At 48.8% G+C, this 25,150-nt stretch overlaps 8 protein-coding genes across 8 annotated transcripts; 5 read left to right on the top strand and 3 right to left on the bottom strand.

Moving 5' to 3' along the window:
• Nucleotides 1-908: 908 nt before the first annotated feature.
• On the bottom strand, nucleotides 909-3,783 carry K444DRAFT_515533 (autophagy-related protein-like protein 9; the record flags this gene model as incomplete). Its single annotated transcript, XM_024873604.1, has 3 exons — nucleotides 909-2,246; nucleotides 2,295-3,015; nucleotides 3,071-3,783. The coding sequence occupies 3 exons, from the start codon at nucleotides 3,781-3,783 to the stop codon at nucleotides 909-911; spliced, it is 2,772 nt and encodes a 923-aa protein (XP_024744050.1).
• A 448-nt stretch (nucleotides 3,784-4,231) lies between these two features.
• K444DRAFT_578535 (oligomeric Golgi complex subunit 6) lies at nucleotides 4,232-6,426 on the top strand. The gene is made up of 2 exons (XM_024877619.1): nucleotides 4,232-4,541; nucleotides 4,588-6,426. The coding sequence occupies exons 1-2, from the start codon at nucleotides 4,251-4,253 to the stop codon at nucleotides 6,382-6,384; spliced, it is 2,088 nt and encodes a 695-aa protein (XP_024744049.1). The 5' UTR covers nucleotides 4,232-4,250; the 3' UTR covers nucleotides 6,385-6,426.
• A 763-nt stretch (nucleotides 6,427-7,189) lies between these two features.
• K444DRAFT_639184 (GMC oxidoreductase) lies at nucleotides 7,190-9,300 on the top strand (the record flags this gene model as incomplete). The annotated part of the gene is made up of 5 exons (XM_024884345.1): nucleotides 7,190-7,388; nucleotides 7,441-7,472; nucleotides 7,522-7,580; nucleotides 7,631-7,960; nucleotides 8,013-9,300. The coding sequence occupies 5 exons, from the start codon at nucleotides 7,190-7,192 to the stop codon at nucleotides 9,298-9,300; spliced, it is 1,908 nt and encodes a 635-aa protein (XP_024744048.1).
• Nucleotides 9,301-11,087: 1,787 nt separating this feature from the next.
• On the bottom strand, nucleotides 11,088-12,594 carry K444DRAFT_578530 (uncharacterized protein; the record flags this gene model as incomplete). The annotated part of the gene is made up of 2 exons (XM_024877618.1): nucleotides 11,088-11,904; nucleotides 12,241-12,594. 2 exons carry the CDS (start codon nucleotides 12,592-12,594, stop codon nucleotides 11,530-11,532), a joined length of 729 nt encoding a protein of 242 aa, XP_024744047.1. The 3' UTR covers nucleotides 11,088-11,529.
• A 1,904-nt stretch (nucleotides 12,595-14,498) lies between these two features.
• Nucleotides 14,499-16,090, top strand: K444DRAFT_516106 (glycosyltransferase family 20 protein; the record flags this gene model as incomplete). The annotated part of the gene is made up of 3 exons (XM_024873656.1): nucleotides 14,499-14,802; nucleotides 14,852-15,224; nucleotides 15,271-16,090. The coding sequence occupies 3 exons, from the start codon at nucleotides 14,499-14,501 to the stop codon at nucleotides 16,088-16,090; spliced, it is 1,497 nt and encodes a 498-aa protein (XP_024744046.1).
• An 850-nt stretch (nucleotides 16,091-16,940) lies between these two features.
• Nucleotides 16,941-18,051, top strand: K444DRAFT_510290 (acid phosphatase/Vanadium-dependent haloperoxidase; the record flags this gene model as incomplete). Its single annotated transcript, XM_024873434.1, has 2 exons — nucleotides 16,941-17,244; nucleotides 17,300-18,051. Coding segments are annotated over 2 exons (1,056 nt in total), but the record flags the coding sequence as incomplete, so codon positions are not given.
• A 1,687-nt stretch (nucleotides 18,052-19,738) lies between these two features.
• K444DRAFT_623352 (uncharacterized protein) lies at nucleotides 19,739-20,498 on the top strand (the record flags this gene model as incomplete). The annotated part of the gene is made up of 3 exons (XM_024882272.1): nucleotides 19,739-19,757; nucleotides 19,825-20,128; nucleotides 20,330-20,498. The coding sequence occupies 3 exons, from the start codon at nucleotides 19,739-19,741 to the stop codon at nucleotides 20,496-20,498; spliced, it is 492 nt and encodes a 163-aa protein (XP_024744044.1).
• A 227-nt stretch (nucleotides 20,499-20,725) lies between these two features.
• On the bottom strand, nucleotides 20,726-23,676 carry K444DRAFT_550313 (VID27-domain-containing protein). The gene is made up of 2 exons (XM_024876505.1): nucleotides 23,530-23,676; nucleotides 20,726-23,409 (listed from the first exon to the last, which is right to left on the bottom strand). The coding sequence occupies exons 1-2, from the start codon at nucleotides 23,546-23,548 to the stop codon at nucleotides 20,984-20,986; spliced, it is 2,445 nt and encodes an 814-aa protein (XP_024744043.1). The 5' UTR covers nucleotides 23,549-23,676; the 3' UTR covers nucleotides 20,726-20,983.
• Between the last annotated feature and the right edge of the window lie 1,474 nt (nucleotides 23,677-25,150).

Genomic DNA, 25,150 nt, shown 5'->3' with positions numbered 1-25,150 from the left:
TCAAAAGGCAGCGTCCTGCATCACCAGCATGGCTTCTCCGGAGACAAAGATTCCAGGTCCGCTTTCGCAGCAGCAGCCGCCTCACGGGGCACTTTAGACGTCTCCACCACTTCGGACCCTCAGAAAATCCGTCGCCAGGGGCATTCAGAGCGCTATTCCCAGCCAGCACGGACCAGCCCATCTTGCATGAAGGATCTGGGGTAGCTACATTTCGTCATTGTGGTCTTCACAAACATCGTACGACTGTGAGATCTCAGCATACATTTGCATGCAAATCAGAAATCCCATTCCCAGGAATTCGGGATCCCATCAGAGTGGTCAGACGGCTGTGGAGAAGGTGGCTGTGGGGAACTTGCTGCCCAATTGTGGCTCCATTTCGTTTTTGGCGCTGTGAAGCGTGCAGATAACGTTAACGTTGTGCAAGCGCCTCATCTATGAGCCGTGCGACCAACCTGTGAGGCTGACGCCATGTTCTACTGCGGGGACAGATATAAAGAAAACATTGTGGGCTTTCTCGATTGAAGGGCGGACCTCCTCAGCAGCGGTTGGCATTTGGAAACGGCTGCGGGACATGCCTTATGTGAAAGGATCAAGGCAACTCGCTTCTTGCTCTTATTAGGGTCCCGCCTTTAAGGGGTAAATACGGCTTGCTACCTTACATTGGAGCTTTCGACTGTTGAGTAATTTAGGAGCATGAAGTTCTTTGGTGTACCCCTTCAACACCCCTTTCAAGCCCAGGTTTGTGAAGATTGCACCCCATTCAGAAAGTCTTCCTATCAAACACCAGAATACCAGTGCAAGGGCGATCGATTTGATCCAGCCTACGATGAATACATAGTTAATGCAATGCCCCTAACCCATGCCGTATGCCTTGCCACCAAAACTCCGCAAAAAATGCACAAATACCCTCAAATATTAACACCTGGTCTGCCGTCCGTTTGTGCTTTCTGAAATTGATACAGCAACCCAAGCACTCCCCCTCCAGTAGGCCCATTGTCTAACTCTTCCTCTTCGGCATCTTTGGGCGCGTTTCTCGTGGGTGACACCTCCCATCTAGACTCATCAAGCCCAGTCTCACTCTCATACGCACCTCCCGAGTCACCACCTCTACCAACCCCGGATTCGTCCTCATCTTCAATGGGTTCCTCGATAATATTGCGTCGTGTCTGGTACCGGGACCGGGAATTGCGTCGCCCGCTGCGAGCCCCAAAGCCTGAATTCGAAGGCTGATGATGAGGATCAAGCAGGATCGATTGCATTGGTGATTCGTGTGCTCTAGCAGGCGGGAATCTTGGGGTCCGTGGTGGTCTGCCAATTGGCGCCCGGCTTCCCGGGAGTCTCTCACTGCGTCCCAGTCTAGATGTCTGCATCTCTGCAGCCAGAGTGGGTGACATGAGTCCGGGAAAGGCGGGCGGAGGATGGAATTGGTGGCGCATCCCAGGAGGTATGTGACCCTGAACAGCAGTCTTCGGATTGAAGATGTAATTATCCAAGAATCCATAGTATGAAGCAGCCATCTTGCCATGCTTTGTTGAATAGTAGTCGTCTCGTACATCGGCGTTTCCGCCGCCATGCAGCCCCCCCTTTCTACCAGCACCCTTTTTGAAGTCAAAGACTGCAAAAGAGCATACGTATCCAACTCCATCCACGTGAATAGTGAACTCCCTGAAGAAGTCTATGATCTGGTCGCTGCAATTTGGCAGACTAAACCAGAGAATGAACGGGGTAATAATGATGCTGAAAACCTCCTCGAGGAAGATGACGATCTTCAACTGATAGAGAGTGGCAAATTCCCTCTTGACTTCGTCGCTGTGAAGTCGGTCCTGCCAGTGATTTGGCATGTAGTGGGTGTACTCAATGACCTGACGCAATGCGTATTCGGGCTCGAACACCAGATTCTCCTCAGGGATCGTCCCATTTACAAGAGCCCACAGGCCACCAAACACCCCAAGATAGAAAAGGGCAGACTTGTCGTGGGTGATTTCGAAACTCAAGAAGTTGTCGGGATCCCAAATGGAGACCAGAAAAAGGACCGACGCAATGGCTCCAGAAACGAACGCAACAAACCTCGCACACCTCTCGGTTTTGACTTTCGGGAACTGATCAAGATATCGTGATGCAAATGGGTATGACATGTTTATCCGCTTGTGGAATAGGTGATGAAGCTCATTAAACTCTCTGAACTTCCATTCGGCTAAGGGTGTGTATTGCCGTGAACCGATTTTAGATGGGTTCTTTTGATATTCCTAGGTTTCCATTAGCCACGGATACACATAGTGAGAAGGGGGCTGTACGTTGAAATATCTCAAAAAATACACAATCATAAGGTAGATAACAATGATGGGTGCAAATAGGGCATTCATGAAACCGGCGAACAAAAACCGCTGCCGCAGGCCATCACTCAACTGTCTTCGATGGGAATCCTTCAGGATCAGTTGCCTGACTTGGCCGGTTTCGTTGAATACCAAGTCCATGATGCACCAATCCAGGTTCCATAACAGAGTTCTCGAAAACAGCTGACGGCCTTGCAAAAACGGCAAAGGCAGCGTCAAGTCTAATATCTCTTTGTTGAACAACGCAATGAGATAGTTCTCCTTTCTCATCAGTCTATTGGCGATATCATGTGCATCTAATCTTTGCTTCGATTGACTACCGAGGTACTTTCGATTCGACGGTGATATCTTTTCGACCGTAACAGGGTTGGCGTCTCTCAAGGCCATGATCCTTCCAACAATATCTTGCCATGAGATGGTTTGCATGTCTGTATCAGGGATTTCCAGAAGATACAAATAGAAATCGCGAACGCGTATCAAACGAGGAATATCAATCAAGAGCTCGTAAACCCTCCAGAAGACATGCAAGGTAAAGAGCCAAATGGCAACGTTTGGCATTCCCGAGATGTTCTTGGTGCACTGGGGCACAAGGACTTCGGATAACTTCCTGCTCTGGGGAATAGCTTTGAAATCAACGCACTGCGTTAGAAAGGTGACGAAGACTGCCACAAATATCGTTTGGCTGGGCCCGCCAAGTTAGCTACCGCCAGTAGATATGGTTGATTTTAGAGACTTACGCTAGACTGAGAGCTCTTTCGAGAGTGATACACCGAAGTCCGGATCCAGTATAGTAATCATAGACCTCCTTCATAAAGTTGTCCAAATTCGTAATGTTTATCCATCGCCACATTGCCTTTTCTCGAGGACTGCCGGAAAATGGTCCGATGTTTTGTCGGACTGGCTGTGGCCCAGCGGGAGGGTTGTCGTCATCCTGATGTAGCCTTTGTTGAGCCTGCGCAGCTTCCCAATGTGCCCGAGTCTCTCTATTTGATGGGCCTGGTATTGCAGGTTCTTTCCTCTTGGCCGCCCCTTGTATAATGCGTGGTTGAGCTGGAGAACGGGGACCTGCCATATCGTCCCCCTCTATTAACAAAGACGCCGGTACATCGTCATCCCCATCCTCTTCGAGCAGCCTGGGAGATTGTGCAATCCATTTTGATCGCCGGCCTTGTGGTTTGCCTCTCGAGTCATTCCCTGCTCCTTGGTTTTGGGTTTGTCGTTGACCGGCCAGGAACGCGGTGCTTCCAGTCGTAATGCGGCTATCTTCCAAAGCATCTGCATTGCCAAGATCGTCATCATGAAACCTGAGATTCTCCTCATCTATAGCCAGGCCTGCGTGTTCCTCCAAGTCTGATTCAGATGCTTCGTCATGGGCCCGGAGGTCATCGTAAATCGAGCGGCCGGTGGGGTTGGAGGGGAGGAGGCGGGAGAGGAGGTTTGAAGTCATCATCGTAATGAAAGGATCGGGTTCGTAGGAGGAGAATTGAGGCCCGTACAGTTCAAAGTGCCAAAGTAAATCGGCGAACTTTGAACGCTGGACTGGCGGATTAGCAAGAAGCCGTTGTGGTGAACCACACAAGTAGGCAGCATGTGAATGAGCATCTGGGAGGCGAGAATGCTTGACTACCGGTGTCTCAGTACGATACCCAGAACACGAATTATGCCATATTGTTGTGATCGGTCTGTCACCTGGGTCATGAACTCGTGGTGGTGGATGCCTCCAGGCATGGGGAAGGGGAGGACGATGACCACGAGCGGCAGGGGAGTGACTTGCCGCCTTCAGCCTCGTTTTAGTCTGAAAACAGACGGGCAATGGGGCGAATCTATCAGCTGCTAAACACACCCCAGCCACGACAGTTCGCGAGATTTGTCCACAAACTTCAACAACTATGAACAGCACCGACTCTCACGATTACAATGACGACTGACTATTTCCAGACTCGGAAACAGTCAGGCTTGAGTGATGTCGTGGAATCACCCATACCACCAGCAAGCTCCCAGGCAAGGAGCAATCCTTTGACAACGAAAGTTACGAGCGTCCTCTCGGCGTCCTATGCCGATTCCGATATCAGAGATGCTCTGAATCTGTTGGACAAGCGTGGCGTCCAGAACAGTTCAGAGACTCGGCGTCAACTTAGACTTGACGTTCAAAAGGAGGTTATCGAAAGCAATGGGGATATCATTCGAGAATTTGGTCACGTGGCCGAAGTATGGTTTCTTCAAGCTTGAATGTTCACTGCTGACCCTCCTCCAGCAACTCAAACGCATCGGGCTCACAATAGCAAGCCTAAATCAAGGCTGTGAGGAGATGAAGCGGCATATTTCGGCAGCACACCAAGAGACAGCTCCAGTTCTGGAAGAAGCCTCTGAGCTCATGAAGCAGAAGGAACAAGTCGAGGCAAAACAACAACTTCTGAAGGCATTCAATGCTCATTTCATCATGTCAGACGACGACATTGCACGTCTCACTTCTACGGCGGAACCGGTCAACGACAAGTTCTTTTCTCTTCTAGCTAGAGCGAAGAAGATTCAGAACGACTGCGAGATACTGCTCGGTACTGAAAACCAACGCCTAGGGCTTGAGATTATGGAACAGACCTCGAAGAATCTTAATGGAGCCTTCCAGAAACTATATAGGTGGATTCAACGAGAATTCAAATCTCTCAACTTGGAAAATCCCCAGATCAGTTCGGCAATCCGGAGAGCTCTCCGAGTTCTTGCAGAACGTCCTTCTCTATTTCAGAATTGCCTAGACTTCTTTGCTGAAGCTAGGGAACACATTCTCTCTGATGCCTTCTATACTGCTCTCACGGGCACGTCGGCAACTGGCGAAGAGGATACGTCCGTGAAACCTATTGAGTTGGTTGCTCATGATCCGTTACGCTATGTTGGAGATATGCTAGCGTGGACCCACTCTGCAACCGTCAGCGAGAGGGAAGCTCTCGAAGTCTTGTTTATCTCGGACGGTGATGAGATTGCCAAGGGCATTCAAGCTGGTCGCGATAGTGAACCATGGAATCGTATCTCTGACGAAAATGAGGCCAGCGACTTTGACGGGCTGAAAGCTCTGAATGAGTTAGTGGATCGAGACGTCGCCGGAGTTGCTAGGGTCTTGCGCCAACGCATTGGGCAAGTGATCCAAAGTCATGAAGAAACGATCATGGCTTACAAAATTGCAAATCTACTCAATTTCTATCGCGTTACATTCTCAAAGCTGCTCGGGGAGGATTCAGTCTTGCTCGAATCACTAACGACGCTCGAAGAGTCCGCTCTGCGGCAATTCAGGATCCTCATGCGTGACCATGTTGCTGGCCTGCAAGCAGAAACTCACACCGCTCCTCCAGACCTTGGACCGCCAGACTTCTTACAGGATAGTTTGAAGCAGCTTACAGCAATTATGAAGACTTACGAGACATCTTTCATGTCTCTGAATAGTAGAGAAGCCGACTTTCAGCCAATCCTGGCTGAGGCTTTCGATCCCTTCATGAATGGTAGCGAGGCTATCGCCAAAGACCTTGAGGCACCGGCAAGTTCCATATTCGCAATCAACTGCCTGCTGGCAGCTAGGAACATATTAGCACCTTTCGATTTCAACAGCGAGAGGCTTCTTGAAATCACAGGCAATATCGAGCAGTATTCCGCCAGCCTCGTTGATCATCAGTACTCTTTTTTTCGGAACAGCTCTGCATTACAGCCTCTACTTCGGGCACTGACCTCACTGTCAGATACAAAAGAGGGCTTGGAATCCATTCGAACTTTAGATACCTTTCAACCGGATGCTTTGACACAGGCTAGCCAAACATTGGATAATTTCCTCCCTTCAGCGTTGATGGATGCCATGGAGAATTTAAAAGATCTCCAAAGCTCCAAGCTAGCAAGAGAGATTACGGAAGAGGCTGCAGACAAGTTTTGTGACGACTTCGAGCAAGTGGAGGAGAAATTGATTGCGGCAGATGAACTGCTGGAAGAGGTAGACGATGGATCAGCACCGGAGCCATTGCGGGCTTTATTCCCCCGAACCAGCGCAGAAATCAGGGTTTTACTTTCTTGACAAGCAAAACTTCAGACGAAAAATATCAATATCTCTCAAACCTCTGCGCCGCGAATCGCGAGTTGATACATGACCCCTGGGCTGAGATGCAGACCTGTGGGCGCCGCGTGCGTAATATTTTGTCGAGATCGACCATGCGCGTCAAGTTACGAGCTAGCCGAGCTTGAAGAAGCATCCGGACATTAGTACGAACTTTCACTTTTGTCATCAGCCCTACCTTTATGGAAGTTGCAAAACTGTGGCCGCTGACGGCTCACCTCCCCTGTGCGGCGCATCGGCGACCAATAGTGTCAGTTCGCGTCAATGAGCCAGTCGCTGTCATCCAGTCAGCTTACTTAGTAGTCATACGAAGTCCCTGTCAGCACATGTCATGAATCCCCCAAGGCTGCTGTCTTCTCAAATACGTACTACTCCATACATCAGAGCTACAAACCTAGAATAAGTGTTCAGCTCTGCTGACGTGTTTTCGCCTCCGCGTGAGAAGTCACGTATGCAACTGACCAGCGTATTTAGACAGCCTTCGATATAGGAAGTAGTCTAATCGTCAGCTTATTTCCCTGATTGATTCGATAGATTCCTGACCTGGAATTCTCAGTCTTTCTTTAGAATCAAAGGAACTCGCAAGTGCCTGTTCAGCCCTGGCTGACCACCCTGGTGTCTAAGCTTGTTCCGAAGCGAGTGAAGTTGCACGCGTATAAGTCTATGCCCCGGACCAATTGATATTCCTCAGATTTCATAATTCTGTTTCCCGCTTCACTCGTTCTTGTACCCTTTCTTTTAGTAAAAAGTATATCTTCCAATCAAGATGCTCGTGGATTCTCCGGCCGAGTTTGCCGCTAAAAGATACGACTTCGTTATTGTTGGAGGCGGAACTGCGGGTTTGACATTAGCTGCTCGCCTCACTGAAGACCCCAAAATTACAGTTGGCGTCATTGAAGCTGGGCAGAATCGTCTTGCTGATCCAAATATATTAATTCCTGGCTGTAAGATGTCAGAAATTCACCGTGGGTTTCGGACTAACGACGACAGTGGACTTTAATGCAATTGGACATCCAGAATACGACTGGGGGTTCAAAACAACTGCTCAAGTAGGGTTCAACTCCTCAGACAGCACTAAAATTGCTAACACGTATGTAGAAGTACATGAATGGCCGTGTCGTTTCGCAACCACGTGGAAAAGTGTTGGGAGGATCTAGGCAAACAGTCCCCTGACATCAGATAAACCAATTCTTCTAACAAGACTAAGCGCGATAAATGGAATGATGTGCACCTACTCTTCGAAAGAAGATATTGATAGCTGGGAAAAGCTGGGCAATCCTGGCTGGTCTCATGAAGATTTAGCTCCTTACTACAAGAAATTCGCAACCTTCACGGAGCCATCGAAGAAGACTGCTGAATTCTACCATATTGATAATAAAGTTATCGACAAGGAACTACATAATGCCAATGGCCCAGTCCGGACAGCTTTTACTAACAGCAAAAGGGTTGGGGGAAACGCCTGGGTCAAGACATTTGACAAGCTTGGTTTGAAAATGAAAGAAGATTCTCAGTCAGGCCACGGCAATGGAGGTTATAGGTCAGTGTTACTCCTAATTTCGTTGGACATACTTTAACTAATGGTTCTCTAGCAATCTAATAACTATTGACCCCGCTTCAGGCACCAGAAGTTACGCAGGAACTGCATACTACCAACCCAACGTTAATCGACCCAACCTCACAGTTCTCACAGAAGCACAAGTTAACAAGATTACGTTGAATCGTCACGATGGTGAGATCTTTGCGAGCGGCGTTGATTTTACTTCGTTTGGTTTCAAGTACCATGTTAAAGCAGAACACGAAGTTCTGCTTTGTGCCGGGAGCCTTCAAAGTCCTCAAATTTTAGAGCTATCTGGCATCGGTTCAAGAAATGTTCTTGAACCACTCGGAATAAAAGTGGTGGTCGAGAACGCAAACGTCGGGGAGAATTTGCAAGACCATGGAATAGTGCCCTTGTCTTTCCAGGCCGCGGAAGGTGCGACAACTTTTGACAGTTTTAGCATAGCTGGCGTCGAAGCAGCCGCAACGACAGAATTCTACGCCAGTCAGACAGGTCTCTTGAGCTCTCTCATCGACAGTAATGCGAATCTCTCCTATCAGCAAGTCGACCAAAGAACAGGCCATGTATCCTCAACGCCAATCTCCGAACTTATACAAGTGGCTGTATTGAAAGCACCTCCTATCTTACAGAAGCAGTATAAGTTGTTGGGCGAGGCGCTCCTGAACCCAAAAGACAGCGCATTCCAAATGATGTATATCCCACTCGGGATACAGAAAGGTTTCGATAACGGAGGAGGAACTTTAAGTCCGGGAAATTTCATCACTCTCTACGTCTCTGTTTCTCGACCATACTCTCGCGGAAGCGTACACATTACCTCCAAGGACCCCACTGTTCCTCCCATAATTGACCCGAATTACCTATCTCACCCTCTGGACGTCGAGCTTTTCAGCGATGGTGTCCTTTTCCTGCAATACCTCGCCACCAAAGAGCCATTTGCATCTCTTCTGAAAGACGGAGGGAAGGCCTTCCACCCTGGGTTTGAGCACCTCACGAAAGCAACTGCCGGCGAATTCTGCAGAGAATCGTTGACCTCTGAATATGATCCTCTTGGCACCTGTTCAATGATGCCAGAAGAAGAAGGTGGTGTGGTAGACCTGAAACTCAAGGTCTATGGGGTGGCGAATCTGCGGGTCATTGATGCGAGTATCTTCCCACTAGGGATCAGGAATAATCTGCAGAGTTCTGTCTATGCGGTTGCCGAAAAGGCGGCTGATATTATTAGGAATGATTGGAAGGAGAGCAAGGGTGTTAAGATTGGGCGTAAGAGGGAGGCATCACCAACGGTGAAGAAGAGTGGAAAGAGGGCTAGGAAGTCCTAGCCAGCTCTGTGTCTAAGTATCTTTTTATTCTGGAGGCGTTCGGTTTTTGCTTTTACTGGGCGGCATATTTGCATTGAGCACTGGGTGTTTATTTTGTGCCAGCCGGCCTACTAGGCATATTTCGCATCGAGTTTGGGATATATATTTACAACCACTTGATTTTATCGTTCAGCAAGGCTCTATAGAGTATTTTTTTAACACCAAAGGAGTCGAGCACGGGCCCAAGGATGCGCCACTGGAGGGAGGGAAAGTGGAGAGCAGGCCAGGAAGCCCTGGCAAATGGGGGTCTGTCTGTATACCTGTTCATTCTGTTGCGTCTTGACCTGTTTCATTTCCTAGTCATATTTCATAGGAATTTTGGGTCCCTCTACCATCTGGTTCTATCGTTCAGCAAGACTCAATAGCGCATAGTTAACAAGTGTTTTCCCACGCAGAATTATACAGCTTGAAATCCAATATTAAACCTTCACAACGGACAATTCTCTACAGCCATTCATAGCGATACCCAAATGCTGACACAAGCCCAAGCCAGTAATATATGAAGACTGGGACCTGGGGCTCGAACAGATACCCCGGATTTGCCATTCCCCCACTCCATTGTTATTCCCTTGAATAATATTCCAAAAGGTGTAGTAGAAAAATAATCTGGTTTGTTTTCTTTCTTCAAACTGCCCTCTCTAACTGCAATTCTCCTCAGTCGAGGCTTCCTGGAAGCACCGTATGATGGCAACATCGTCCTTCCCATGTACACCCTAGCAGAAAACTTGCTAAGGTGAATCTGCTCAGTTCTGGCATGCCAGGTGAACTCCATTTCCATTCTTCTGGCAAGCGCATCTGCTTACTCTCAAACAGCGCCTTCATACACTTCCATTTCCCCCGCCAAAAACCATACGCAGTACACGACGACGCGACTATTCACATCTCCATCCGTAGCATCAACTCTCGAAGGTGATGCTTCGCGATCCGCTCGTGTCCCTTGGAGGCACCAACACTGGATTCGTTGTCCTTGTTGCTTGGAGACTGTAATGGGGAAGTGGTTTGATATGATTACGGTGTTGGATACTGTGTTTTCTGCTTTAGATACAGCTGTTGTGAATGCGAAGTTGGCTTAGTTGAGGAAGTGAGGGTTAGGAAGCTTTGAGGGTGAAATTATTTTTTGTGATTTTGCTTCGATTTTCAAATACAAGAGCTTAGAATATGAATAAGGACTGGGATGCTAGACGCACTCGACAATCATTCAGCTCACGGAAGACGGGATAAGGTAAAGCTTGTGATCACGTGAATGCATACCCCTTTCTTGATGCCCTGTGTTTAGCGAGCCTCATCTCCATTTGAGCGATGGAAAGAGAGACAGTCGTTGATTCGTAAGTAATGGGAGGTCCCCTGTTGCGCACAAGCTCTCGTGGGAATCGTCCCCCTTGTAATCTTCCGAGATTCCTCTCAGCTCTTGTAATACCTCTTCCCTTCCATGTTTCAATTACGCGCAGGCGTTCTGGACAATCAGGTGCAGGAGGTCGGGGGCCCCTTCCAGATCAATCACGTTATCCATATCTTGTTCTCCCGAGTTCAATAGCGGCTTCTGGTCTGCTGCCGGGCCCCTCGCGTAGTCCGGTCTTCACCTCCTTCGCGCTCTGCCTCTGCCACTTCGTTCTCTGGGTCGTTTCTCTTCAGCCAGTTTCTGAATTGTATCCAGCTGGCGTGGTGTTTGGCTAAGTACCAGTTATGGATGTGGCGGATGGCTGCCGTGCCTGCTGTTGGAGAATTCACATCTAGATCTTCTTGCTGCCAAACTTGCCTCCTTTTACCTGGTACGCAAAGAATCTGCGGTTGTTCTCGTCATTGAAGTTTGGGCTCCAAAGGGTAACTCTTCCGTTAGCTGTTATCAGAGCCTCGATGCCTGCTTCTCTGGTTGCTTCATCCTCGAAGTCCATATCCGGCTCGGGTTCTCCGAAGGCGCCGGAAATGTACGCAGCCCCGTCCCACATGTGAGGTGGCTTGATTCGTCGTGCCATCTTGCTTGTTCCCGGGAGGCCCCCCGGTGTTGGTTTGGCTATTGCTGTCGATATTAGATAATATGGGGAAAGGTTGAGCTCTGCTTTTGCGATAGAAGCTTGTTGTTAGTTGTTGCTATTGCGCGCCTTTCCTGGGGAAAGTTGTGAAGTCGGAGATCAACAAAGGTGAGGGTGAGTTTTGTGCTCTTAGCCTCGCTCACAAATAGTGCTGCAACCATTACATTTCGAAAACTCCTCTTCTCCCACTTGGCCTTCCCTCTCTAATGAAGCTATCTGCACGGCGAGACTTAGAATTGTCTCTGATATGCTGCAACTGGGCAGCCAAGGCTCTTCGTTGGTACCATAACGCAGCAATACCAAGCAAGAGAGCAAAAACACCAATTACGATACCGGCAGTCTCTCCGTTGGACAGGCTACTGCTGCTGCTAACCCCAGATACCGCCTTCGTTGGCGGCGAGGAGGCAGGTGTAGATGATGATGTGGGAGAGGAGGCGGTCCGAACAGTGGAAGATAATGTGGTACTCGTTCCCGCTGGCGAGTCTACTCGGATGCTCTGTGTTGTCGCAGGAGTTTGTGTTTGCGGTGGGGTTGTCTGAACCGCGGTTGACAATGGCGCCGTATTCGATGCTACAGCTTGGAAAGCATATGGATGTCCTGTCTCGGAACAGTGGCTGTAGTAGATGGCTACTGCTGTTGATACGTCGAGGTTGTCGGTGCACAGGTTTGTGATGCAGCTAGATATATGACTTGTTGCCGACGGAGCGATGTTCGAAGAGCACCAGTATTAGTTGTAAAATGGAGATCCGCACCCAGCGCTTGGAGCTACGTCGCCGTTGCCGTATAAGCAGGAAGTAACGCATGGCCTTAGGGCTCTGAAGTCATTGCGACTGTAAATTGAGACTACATGTAGATCAACAGAGGTGGCGACAGGTCTTGCGACATCTTTTGGGATGGGAAATCCTGCCTTCGAGCAGTAGTCGTAATATATATCTATCCCAGTGGCCACGTCAATGCTGTCGGAACATAATGTCGGAATACAAGTCGAGATGTATCTGGTTGCTGAGGGAACTATATTGATCGAAGAGCACCAACACTGGTTGTACCATGGGGCTCCACAACCGTCGCCTGGAGCGACATCGCCGTTACCAAATAGGCAGGTGTGTATGCATGGACGGAGGACTTTGAAATCAGCACGATCGGCAATTGAGACAGTTTGTAGATCTTGAGATGCAGCACAGGTGACAAAGCCGTTGATGAGAAAGCAGTAGAGTAATTGCTTCATAGTAGACCTTGCAAAGAGGATATTTGGCGAAGGCCACCAGGCATCGCCCGTGACATATATTCGGATCATAGGCAGTGGCTTGGAAAACATCACGAGGAGGCCAAGGTAACCCAGCCCCTCTGGCTGCTTGCTGTGAGACATTTGTAACGAATCGAATGGGTGAACTTCCGTTGTATATCTTCGAGATCCCAGCCTGGCTGACTACCTTCGAGTAGTTCATTGCGTTTTCCGCCTCGTTATGCCGGTGAGCAGGCTGGGCTTGAGTCGCCCATACATCATTCGTGGGTTCAAGGCTGAGCTGGGGAGCTTTTATAAACGTCTTACACCACACGCAAAGTGTGACGGAAATAGGTAGAAGGCTGGCTTGTGGTAAATAGATAGGGCTTTGAAAACCTGTATAATCACAGGGAAATCGCCCAAGAAGCTGCCGTACTCTAGCGCCGTCTGAGGATTGGACTTCGCAAGTTGAAGTTGAATAGACTTCCTCCCGGCCGATTTAGCAACTTGTTGTCAAGCGGCTATAAAATGCATGAGCACCGCTCGGTGTTAGGATCTCAGAGAACACGGCACCAGAAAGGATATCAAACACAGATATGGGATTGCAATTTGCCGGCATCAAATTTTAGATTGGCCGTCATCCTCAATCAAGCCTCTTGGGAACACATCGACAAGACTGCACAGATGACAGAGAAAAGGGAGATCTCGGACAAATATGGCAACGCGGTTAGTTGAAAATGGCTTTATGTATCGTGTACATCCACTCAGGCCACTCGATTCGAGTTGAAGTGGTGAACAAGCTCGGAAAGGTCAACGTGTAGTAGTCACGTGTTTCTACCCCTGTCTCTGAGGTAAGGTGCAGTCTTTAGTACCTACCCAGGTATCGAACCTGGCCCTCACATGCGTCGACTTCAAGCTTTCGCCGCCTTTTCTCCTTGTGTTCGATTTATTCAGCCTTCATCAGAGGTGTCGTGAAATGCTCAGTTCGTGCCATGTGGAGTTGCGGAAACCACGCAGATGCTCCCGCTGCACGCTCAAAAATGTGGCAATTTCGTTGGCTCCGGGCCTCCTGCAGAATGCCATGTTTGGCAGCCCTGCCAGTCGGTCCCTGTTGATCGAGCCCATGTCGGGTCAGCAGCGGGTTTGGCAGCTGTTAAAAGACTCATAGGAAGACGAAAAGAATTGGGCAGCACTGGGCCGGAATGGTGTGACGGAGCCAGAAACGAGTGTATCTTTAACTGCATGGGCCCCTTTTGAGGCAGAAGCTCTCCTCCCCGCTGCTTGGAACTAACTCGGGCATAAATGCACAAGATACACCATACAGTTGTTCTAAGGCAAGCCATAAAAAAATACGCTGCACCCCTGCAAGAAAAAAAGAGGGCGCTGGCGCTCTGCTGGGCAATCGTCATCGGCCCGCGACCCTCTTCCCCCTCTCCGCAAGCAAGGCACGGCAAACCAGGACAAGGTTTGAAGGTGCTGCGAGTCTCCCATGGAGTATTTCCCCATTGCGTGTATCACAACTCGGAAAAAAGAGGAACGACCTATTGACCGAGATAGAACACCTCACCTCTCCTCACCTCTCCTCACCTCACCTCTCCTCTCCTCACCTCACCTCTCCTCTCCTCACCTCACCCTGTCGCAGATGTCCTCACCCTACCCTTCTCCAGCAAATATTTCTACGATAGCGAAGTAGCTGTAATCGATCTTAAAGCTGCGCAGCTTCGACATCGAAAACAACATTCACCCTACTCTGCCTCTCTATCTCTCTCCCGAATTGCATCATCCCGCCACCGAGCATAGCCGTTCGGACTACCTAAACAGCATCTCGAACTACGTTTACGCAGCCACAGCTGCGCAGCATTGTTTCCGCCTTCCACGAATCTCCCGATACCTCAAACATATCCCCGATGCCTTCCGTAGTCCAAGAGCCCCATGTGCAGGGCAGATTGCTCCTTGTGTCGAACCGGCTCCCCATAACTATCAAACGCTCTGACGATGGCTCGTACGCCTTCTCTATGTCGTCTGGAGGGCTGGTCTCTGGCCTCAGCGGATTGTCCAAAACTACAACCTTCGTATGGTATGGCTGGCCGGGCCTGGAGGTTCCAGATGCAGAAGCTGGACCTATGATCCAAAAGCTACATGATGAATACGGTTCTGTACCGGTCTTCATTGATGATGATCTTTCGGAGCGTCATTACAATGGCTTTTCCAGTAGGCCTTCGTCCAAAAGGCTCTTGACAAACGCTGACGAGCTCTGCAGATTCTATCCTCTGGCCCCTCTTCCATTATCATCCCGGTGAGATTACGTTCGACGAGTCGGCATGGGCTGCATACAAGGAGGTCAATCGCCTGTTCGCGAGGGCAGTGGCTAAGGACGTACAAGATGGTGATCTGATCTGGGTGCACGATTATCACCTGATGTTGCTGCCAGAGATGCTGCGGGAGGAGATTGGAACAACGAAGAAAAATGTCAAGATTGGTTTCTTCTTGCACACGCCATTCCCCAGCAGTGAGATCTACAGAATTCTCCCAGTTAGAGAGGCTTTACTGCTTGGGGTTCTTCACAGCGACTTGATTGGATTTCACACATACGACTATGCTAGGCATTTCCTGAGCAGCTGTTCGAGAATATTGTAAGTCTCTGAGCTGGCCGTTGAAGTAGCTAGCTAATGCAATCAGGGAAACACCAACTACCCCGAACGGCGTCGAGTTCAGAGGAAAATATGTCACCGTCGCTGCATTCCCAATTGGAATTGATCCCGAGAAATTCGTCGAAGGCCTAGAGATGAAATCAGTCAAGGACCGAATCGCTGTTTTGGAACGCAAATTCGAGGGAGTCAAGCTTATTGTTGGGGTTGACCGGCTTGATTATATTAAGGGAGTCCCCCAAAAGCTGCACGCTCTCGAAGTCTTCCTCACGGAACACCCTGAATGGATCGGCAAAGTAGTTCTCGTGCAAGTGGCCGTTCCTAGCCGACAAGATGTCGAAGAATACCAAAATCTTCGCGCCGTTGTCAACGAACTTGTTGGTCGAATCAACGGCAAATTTGGAACCATCGAATTCATGCCTATCCACTTCCTGCATCAATCTGTCTCTTTCGAAGAACTTACAGCGCTATATGCTGTTTCCGATGCCTGCTTGGTGTCCTCAACCCGAGATGGCATGAACTTGGTATCCTATGAATACATTGCTACGCAAAGAAAACGGCACGGCGTCATGATTCTGTCCGAATTTACAGGCGCAGCGCAATCTCTTAACGGTGCACTCATCGTCAACCCGTGGAACACCGAAGAACTCGCAGGCGCCATCCACGATGCTGTCACCATGTCACCCGAGCAAAGAGAAATCAACTTTAAGAAATTGGAGAAGTATGTTTTCAAGTATACTAGTGCCTGGTGGGGTGAAAGTTTCGTGAGCGAACTGGTACGGATCAGCGAGCACGCGGGGAAGAAGCACAGGAAATTAAGCAGTGCTCTACCAGGGCTTCTTGACGGATGAAAAGCGAAGTCTTGAGCAGCGTTTGTTGAAGGAGAGGATACGAGTTATGAGGATACGATATGAGTCGCTCGCTCTGCGCTGCCTGCGCTGCTGTATAATGATTGGGCTGGGATAGCGATGCTGGGAGTTTGTGCGTGGGAAATGAAGACTCGCATTCAGAATTGGATTTTCTTGCACCAGGAACCAGTTCTTGAGAGCTTCAGGATGCAGGGTCTGAAAATTAGATAAAGTCATAGGATGTGGCTCGAGCTGTTTATTCCCAGGAACCGCTCTTCTTGCACCTACCTCACCTACTCTCATTTTGAAGGCCACGTGAGAATCCAATTGACTGCCTGAAGGTACTTAACAATTTAGAACCTGGAATCCAACCCAGTGGGTTGTGGAATTCTCAATTAAACCATCTCGTCATGCGCATCTCCCACCCCCATTCTCGTTTTCATCACCGATTTACTTGCCCAGTCTCAAGCGAGTGACATCTTTCTCGGCGCCAAGTGGCTCTAAGGATTCCCCCGGCTTTTTGAACGACAACCTAATCACGACTTCAAGTCTACATACCTCCCATCTGCAATATTTCACGCGTTAAGAAGGCGAGGTCAATGGTAATTGTTTTTACAACTGCGGAGGCAATTCTCCGTCTCAAACAGATCGAGATGCAGGACCTAATTTCCCTGCTCAATTTCCTTGTTTTATGACGTACCGCGTCTCGGCAGACTATGCTTCGTGAATATCAACGCGACGCAAGACCGCCTTTTCAACTTTCCCATTCTCATTCTCTGTGCCTAAGAAAGTATCCGTCATTTGGTAATAATTTAGTAATTGAGGAGCGTACTTCTTCATTGAAACTGACGTCATGGGCCTCTTCAGCCGCCGTCAGCACGGCGCTGCGACTGCAGACACAACCACCACCACGACTACGCGCCATCGCGAGAAGAGAGGACCGATTGTCATGGATATGAGCAGACGCCCGAGTTTTGGGCAATGGCTTAAAGTAACATGGCTAGACATTGCGACAATGGCAGTCATGGGTATCATCGGACTCGGTGTCTATGAAGCCCATCCTGCACCTTCGCGGTCCTTCCCTGTTTACTTCCAGGATGGAGAGATCGTGTACCCGCAGTTTGCGTACCCAATGCGAAAGGAGATTGTGCCGATTTGTATGATTATATCATGTTATGTTGTACAATGGAGAGGAAGACTAACTGGATGAAGGGGCTGCTGCACTCCTTGGATCGCTTGTTCCTATTGCTGTTATTCTCATATGCCAGATACGGATCCGCAGCTTTTGGGATGTCAACAATGCTGTCATCGGCCTGCTCTACTCCCTCATCACGGCTGCTGTTTTCCAAGTGTTCTTAAAATGGCTCATCGGCGGTCTTCGACCCCACTTCCTCACAGTCTGCAAGCCCAACATCCCCGAAATCACAGCCCAAGAAACAGGCAACGGCCTCCGCCAAATAATGTACGACCGCACAATCTGCACCGGCGACCAGAATGAAATCGACGACTCCCTCGAGTCCTTCCCATCGGGCCACTCCACTGCTGCCTTCGCAGGCTTCGTGTTCTTGTACCTGTACCTGAACGCCAAGCTGAAGGTATGGTCCAACTACCATCCTGCGATGTGGAAACTCATCGCCACCTACGCCCCGATTCTCGGCGCTACGTTGATCGCGGGTGCGTTGACGATCGATGAGTATCATAATTGGTATGATTGTTTGGCTGGCGCGATCATTGGCACGGTCATGGCGTTTAGCAGTTATAGGATGGTTTATGCGGGGATTTGGGATTGGAGGGTTAACCATATCCCGTTGAATCGCGCGGTACCGCTCTCGGGAGCGGGAGCGGACCTGGAGAACGCTGTTTTTACACGCCAGGCGGGCTGGGGAGGTGGTGTTAGAGGGTACGAGGAGAAACCTGTCATGGGCGGTGGAAATGGTGGGAGGGTTGGCACGGGTAATGGGCATGATTATGTGTCGTCTCCTTCAAGGAAGCCTGTTGGGAGTGGACCTCATGCGCGTGTTGGGTCGGATAACATTGTGTAGAGAAGGGAGAGAATTCTTTTGGTGAGGGGGCATGGAAGGATACATGAAGGATATACCCAACGCCAGTTATCGTGAGCGTACTTCTGCATACAGGTAATCAGTTGAAGTGAAGGAAAGTTTTAACAATACAATTTCAATCCTAGTGATTTTTGCCCTTGTCTAACGTAACTAGTCAAGCAAGATTTAGATCGTCAGGTAGTGCCTTCTCTTCTTATATGAACGAGTGTTCTTTCTTCGCAGATGCAAACCACTTCTTGAACATAAGTTGATGCATCTTCTTTGAATTCGTTCTATCTTGGGGACAGATTATTCATTCGCGATTAAGTGACCCCCTGGAGCTTTGCGAACTATTGCAATGATGGGTTTCGCTTTTAACAGAGACATTGGTTATGGAGCAGGAGGTATCTGCTGATCTTAGGACAGGGGAATGCGCTTTCATGTGATGGCTTCTACTTTGCTGTCGGGCATCTGCGATCCAAGAAGGTGGGGAGACTGGGGAGGCTCGTAAGCAAATTGAACTCACATGCTTTTGTTTTCAATAGAGGCGTGGCGTGGTTATGGAGCAAGAAGTTTCTGCTAATATCCCTATGTTGAGTCGATTTATAGTATAGGACCAGGGACTTGTGGTGCGGCTCGCTTGGCAAGTGCCCGAGCAAGAATGATGTGCATGTCCCGTTGGACCCGCCGGAAGACTAGCTGGGGCCACGGCCGGACCATGGCGAAGGGGTAGTCCAGACTTTCCTTTGACTTTCATCTCGGTGATTTCGCCTTCGGAGACTTCCAATCCCATCACTTCTGCTGTTACGAGGAAGAGCTGATGAATATAGCAGAATGGTAATTATTCCAGCGATCATTCGGCTCGGTAGCGAGCTCGCTAATTCTTAAATAGGGGTAATGGGAGACACGAGCAAGTTTCATTGGTGGCTCGTCAGAAACGGGACTTTTCCACCACTAAGCAACGGAAATCCTTCACGATCGCCTCAAGGATTTCTATAAGTCGGTATGGAGGCTTTGGGTTGTTTACTCATATATACGATACGTATGAGGCTTTTGGACATGGTGTTCAGGTACAATGCGGCGGGTATTTACAGAACATCTGGTGGGTCTATTCCTACATTTGGGTATTTTACCCAAGCTGAAATCCATAAATGGTCGGTATCAACCTATTCTTGGCGTTTGGAACGTTACGGAGCGCTACGACCGAAGATCCATTCTAGCATGCTTGCTCAAAGTGGACGGTTGAAATATTCAGTGGCTTTCATTCGCCCACCAAAAAAGAAAAATCGCCCAGAACTGGCATGGATGACAAAATTGATGCATTTGATGAAGCCACAACGGTATTATACTGCCGATATGCCTTTCGAACAATACCATGGGCATGTTGATGATCGTGGTGAAACTTTCCATGTGCGATTATTACTACTTCTGTCTTGCGTGGATTCATACCAACGGAGATCGGATGTTTTAAGTGAAAGTTGGGGTCAAAGCCTGAAGGGGCTTGGGACCACCTTAAAATGAGCCCAGTTCCTTGATTATCTTCCTATTCTTTCTTTCGATTTTCTGAGTTTTCGGTTGGGTTCCAGTGCCAGATTAGTGAGGATAATTTGCAATGGCCAACCAACTCGGCGGTATGTTGTATGGAATGCTGAAAAGTCCAGCACTGTGTTCAAAGTGACAAGAAACTGACGATTTCAGAGATGGCTCCACCGGCATCCTATCTGGTAGCAGTCCTGTGTTGTATTTGTGTACTTCTCACTTCAAACATTGTTCCAAGTTTCAGTCTTCCGGGATTCGCTCTCAGGCATAGAGATTTGAACCCGCCACCCAATGTCATTGGCCCCTTTTTGGAAAGAAAGGATGTAGTGAGGGAGGATACTGAAGAGGATGGAAGTGATTTGGGGGCCGAGTTCTTAGATGCAGCGTCAACAACGACAGAATCGGGATCGTCACAACGACGTACATCGTCAACTCGAGTTGTCCCGCCTCCTAGGTCGACGACGTCAGTGAGAAGGTTTGCACCTACAACATCGGCCCGGGCCCTCTCATCAACATCTGTGTTCCCTCCCCCCCAACAGAGTTCTTGTCGGCACAGCGTCAAGGCATCCTGTTCTTTCACCATGACCGCCTCCACGGCAGTGGCCCCCGGAGGGCCAGCGGAGCTTAATCAACGTACTGGTACCTACTACCTCACTCAATGTAGCTTACTCACTTTGTTCCCTACTTTCTCGCTCGGTGACCCGGTAGCCAAAACCGAAATTAGCTCGCTACTTGGCACGGGCTTGTCGCCTACCCTGGACTCGACACCAGGGAATTATGATAACACTTGGGTGGATCAACTCCTAGTGCAAGGCTGGTATATTGCTGTCTGATACAGTTTTAGATAATTGAGTATGAAGTGAAAGAAAGATGGGGCATAATAGGAAAATTCCAAATTTTGCCCATAATTTGGGTATTATTGTGTATATTTATCTCCTCGGGGTGAACACTTGTTTTTGGGATGAGGAGTCATTCAGATAAAAAGCTATTAGTGGAAACACTTGTTGAGAGGACGCGACGGCGATATTGCCTTCAGATAAAAGTACTTTTACATTTTATTCCCAGTCCAATGCAGTGCGAAAAGATTACAAAGTTGAGACTTAGACTTCGGGCTGAAGTGAAATTGGGGTATTGGTATTTCTCTGCTAAATACATGAAGTGTCGAATAATGCTGACAAGTTCAGCTGCACTGAATGACGCATTCGTCATTAATAAAAGAATCCAGGGAGATTGTCGTCTCCGCCATCCATCAACCCATACCAGAATGAAGCCAAAACGCCCGCCGTCGTGAAGTCGTGAAGAAAACAAAATTCCCAGCTCAATAAGGAGAATTAACCATGTCGTCCTTTCCAAGCTTGTATCTGGCACTGTCTCGGGTCCCGACTCTACCAGAGCTTCTTCTGCCACCAAGGCTGCTTCCGCCGATCCTAACTGGGGTAGCAATGCTTTCCCTGGTTGGCTTCTTGAATGATTGCTTCGCAACCATGTTGACCTCATTAGGCAATGCCACAATGACATTCTTGTCGCTTCCATACTTGAAATTGTCCGCCTTGACCTCTTCAGCATATCTCTTGATGCTGTACGGATCCTTGCTGCCTCTCAACACCTTCTTCATGTTCCAAGTGACGATGAATGGTCCCGTGGCAGTAATGATAGAGGTTTCTGACAAGCCCTCCCCGGTATTGAATCGTGCAGGTGTGAATGATAATGGTGCTCCAGTCTCGTGTTGGAATTGTGCAACATGAGAAGGAGTCAAGCCCAGGCGGCGAGGCTGAGGCTTCGAATCCTTGCCAAAGGACTTCTCAAAGCCGAGCTTTCCTTGGTTCTTGCCTTCCTTTTGCAGAGCATCAATGAGCAGGAGATAAGTGCGGCAGGTCGCAAGAACCCAGCGACCATCAGCGCTGACATCAAGACCGATGATAGGCTCTCCGAGGGCGGGAATATGAGTTTTCGCGTTGATGCCAAGACGATCAAACATGCGGATATCTCCTTTGTTGCTGGCGACTGCAATATATCCCTTCTCGGTTGTGGCAGCTGCAGAGAAATCGTTCTTGGAGACGTACTGCTTGAGCTCGGAGTCGACCAACTTGTTACCAGCGAGACGAGGATCAATTCTGTAGAGAGCATTTCGGGACAGACCAAGGAAGGTTTGCTCGCCAGTCATCTGAGAGAATTTGCTCTCGGGAGCGAATGTATTGACCGGGATATCATCGTGCACTTTCCATTCGTCTACAATCTTTCCATACTCCAAATCCATACGATAGAGTGAGTTGGGGTCGGCCTCATTCTGCAGGATCATGTTTGTATCCTCGGCATGCAGCATGACTTTCTTGGGACTGAAAAGCTTGCCCTTGGGAGTCTCCACCTTCGAAATATTCGTCGAGAATTCGAGATTATTGTTTGGTGTATGCTTGAATACGCCAATCTTAGATCCACGAACGACAAAGGATCGATCATGCTTGTAGCCGACTGCAAGTTGCGAATTGACGTTGCCATCGTCGTCCCTGGTGACCACATCGTCCTCCTCCTCATCGCTATCGTAATGCTCGCTTCGCTGACCATCATCTTCGACCACCTCCTCCTCTTCTTCCTCACCCTCGCCTTCCGGAGCATCGTCCATTGCAAGATCTTGGAATGCCTCAAGAACGTAATCACGCTCTTCTTCCTTGTTTTTGTTCCACTTGATCTCATTCAATTGTTCCCACAACGCTTGCATTAACCCTTCCTGGAAACGAGTCTCAGTCTCTTGGTCTTTGAATCGAAGAAGCCAGGAGTATGCATCCCCGTTTGGGGTGTATGCATTGAAGATGAAGGATAAGTATTCAAAGTTGAACACTGGATTGATATCAGCAATGACTTCTTGACCAAGCCAATCTTTGTCTTCGCTCGAGATCTGCAACCAGTATTTCCACGTCCCAACTTCAGCTACAGTTGCCTCGACGTTCGGGTCCTGGAGAATGAATGCCCCTGATTGGAAGTCAAAGAGGTGTAATTCTGCATGCTCAACAGCCAAAACAGACCTCAATTCAGGATGTGTAGCGACCGGTGGTGCCGCTGTGGGAGTCTCTTCTCGAACAGGAATCTTGCGAGAAGCCTTAGTGGACGTGCTATCCCTCTTCAGTGCCGAATTGGCAGTACTTCTTGTTCCCGATGGTCCGGGCATAGTGGCTACTGGCGACAGAGCAACGGGACTGTGTGTAGGACTCGCACGGGGTATGGGTTGTTCGCCCTCGAAAGCGAACTCGGCAAGATCTTGTTCGGATGCTGTGTTGTAATTCTTGCGGTGCTTTCGCTCATATTGGCAGTGGACAGCAGTTATCTCGAACTGCTGAACTTGAGCGTCGTCGATCGAATTGTCGCAAACGAATTCGTAGAGGTCACCCGCGTCCCCACTCAAGTCTCTCCAGGCCAGAACCTTCTCTCCACCTTCCCGAATCTCAGATCTGAAATGCAGGCTTTCGTCAAGCAGGAATGTTTTCTCGTCTCGCTCGGCAGCTAAGGCAGCAAGTTCTGGGTCTTCACCATCTTCGTCGTCAGCAAGATCCTCCTCGCCTTCTTCGTATGCCCGCTGTATGACCAGTTGGTATTGGTACTCCTGGTTCGTTCGTCGGATTCTCGCGGCAGCGTCTTTGAAGATGAGCTCTGAGTATCCCTTAGGAGAAAGCGGTCGGACGAGGTAAAGTTGCCCTTGCGGTAGTTCGACCAAAGATTCCTTGGAGGTATCGCCGAAGATCAGCTTACCCACTGCACGATATGTTAGCACTGGTTTACAGACGGAGTATCGGTCAAGCGGTCGCGCCTGCATTTTCCGACGCGACGAGGGGGGCGTCACTTCCTTTGATAAACAAAAATTAGGGGACTTACCATTTCTGAGGACAAACATTTTCAAAAGAACGTCGCGCGTAATCTGGGAGTATATCTTTCTCTGGAGTACCAGAAAATACCTTGAGCTCTCTCAGATTTTATGAATGGATGTTGCGGAGAACGATGGTCGTGTGCGGGCAGTCAAAGAAATACTCAATGAAATCTTGCTGGTAGAGGGGTTGATCGCCGTCGCGTCATAAAGTGGCTAGATTGGGTTTAGCCAGTGCCACCTTGTGGCTGATTCATCACGTGGACACTCACACTTTCTCGGTGGCAAACTGTTCCTCGCAACCAGATCTTTGCCACATCAATACGGAGTCTCAGAAGAAATTTATTTGAAACTTTAGCACTCCACCCTCTCGGTCAAAGGCGTTACTTCAGGCCAGATTCGCACCAAGTACCATTAGTCATGTGACAATGCGGGGTAAAGGGGTTTGTTTACTTGAAACCTGTTCCTTTCTGAGCTGTGGTCTTACCTGCTTTTCATTGATCGTCGCAAAAGGCATTCCCTCGTGAGGAATTGTGATTGTGATGGGGTGTAGTTTATTTGGGGCCGTATGGGTTTGATGCTCTTCTTTTTTGAATACCACTCGTCGTTAAGATGGGAGCTGGATTCGTCCTTTGTGTTGTGTTTTCGATCCATCTGCATTTTGGAATACTTCTATTGTATACTGTTTGCTTTGGTAAAGAGCAAATACCTATGATAAACAAGGTGTGCCTCGACTCTAAAGGTTCGAAAGAAGATCTGAGGTGAGCTTATGTGTGAGACCTAAATGGAATTTGGCGTACCACTATACGGTGGCTCCGGACTTGCAGGAGGCGAGAATTAGCACGACCAGATGCAGTTCTGGTTATTTAAAGGAATGAGAGAAGATGGGTTCAGTTATCCAAAGAAATCTTTCTGAGCGAGCTGCGCAACTGTGGCTCGAAGCCGAGCCTTCGAACACTGCGATAGTAGACTTGAAGTTGAATGCTCTTAGATAGTGCAAAATTGCTGGACTTCCTTACCTGATCCATCATCGACTCTGATTGATTGTTACTCTTGAAATCCTGGGTTCGGAGCCATTCCGCTTGTTATCGATTTGTTTACACGAAGCGGTGCCTATTCCGTCAAGCGAAACCTGTTCGTCATTCAAATATTCAAATAAGGATTTTTCTGTTCAGAGATCTCCAGTCGTGAATTAAGATTCGAGTATGGTATGGGTTAATAACCTAGCTATACTCACCCTAGCTGCTACATCGGGTACAGCTATAATGGGTTCGGCTTAGAAGAGAGCTGCTCTGCCACAGACCACATGCATAGTTTCTGGTCCCAAGGCTTCAGGTTTCCATAATTCCTGGCCTTGTGGATTCTTTTGCCATTATGAGGTTTTGCGGAAAAAGGTTTAATTCCCTTCTCTTTTTTGTAAATTTTGGTGGTTTGCGATCTGGTGAAGGTGAAGGCGAAGGAGAAGCTCGCTTAGCGCTTCCCCCCTTTCAAAGGTGGGCGCATCCAGCTATATCTGGTCTGGAGAAGTCTGCCAGTCAAGCCTGTTCCTCAATTTCTCTTGAATATAATCCAGCTTCCTTTCTACTTTTATTTCGGGACGTTCAAACCCCTTACTGTAGTGCTTGTGGCGGA

The sequence above is a fragment of the Hyaloscypha bicolor genome, assembly GCF_002865645.1.
Source record: "Hyaloscypha bicolor E unplaced genomic scaffold K444scaffold_10, whole genome shotgun sequence".
Lineage (NCBI taxonomy): Eukaryota > Fungi > Ascomycota > Leotiomycetes > Helotiales > Hyaloscyphaceae > Hyaloscypha > Hyaloscypha bicolor.
This window is presented reverse-complemented; position numbering and strand designations above follow the sequence as displayed.

Excerpts from the sequence above, each read along its gene's own strand:
- K444DRAFT_578535 (XM_024877619.1), top strand. The coding sequence starts at position 4,251 with ATGACGACTGACTATTTCCAGACTCGGAAACAGTCAGGCTTGAGTGAT. Across the intron at positions 4,542-4,587 it reads AATTTGGTCACGTGGCCGAA|CAACTCAAACGCATCGGGCT; the intron begins GTATGGTTTCTT and ends ACCCTCCTCCAG.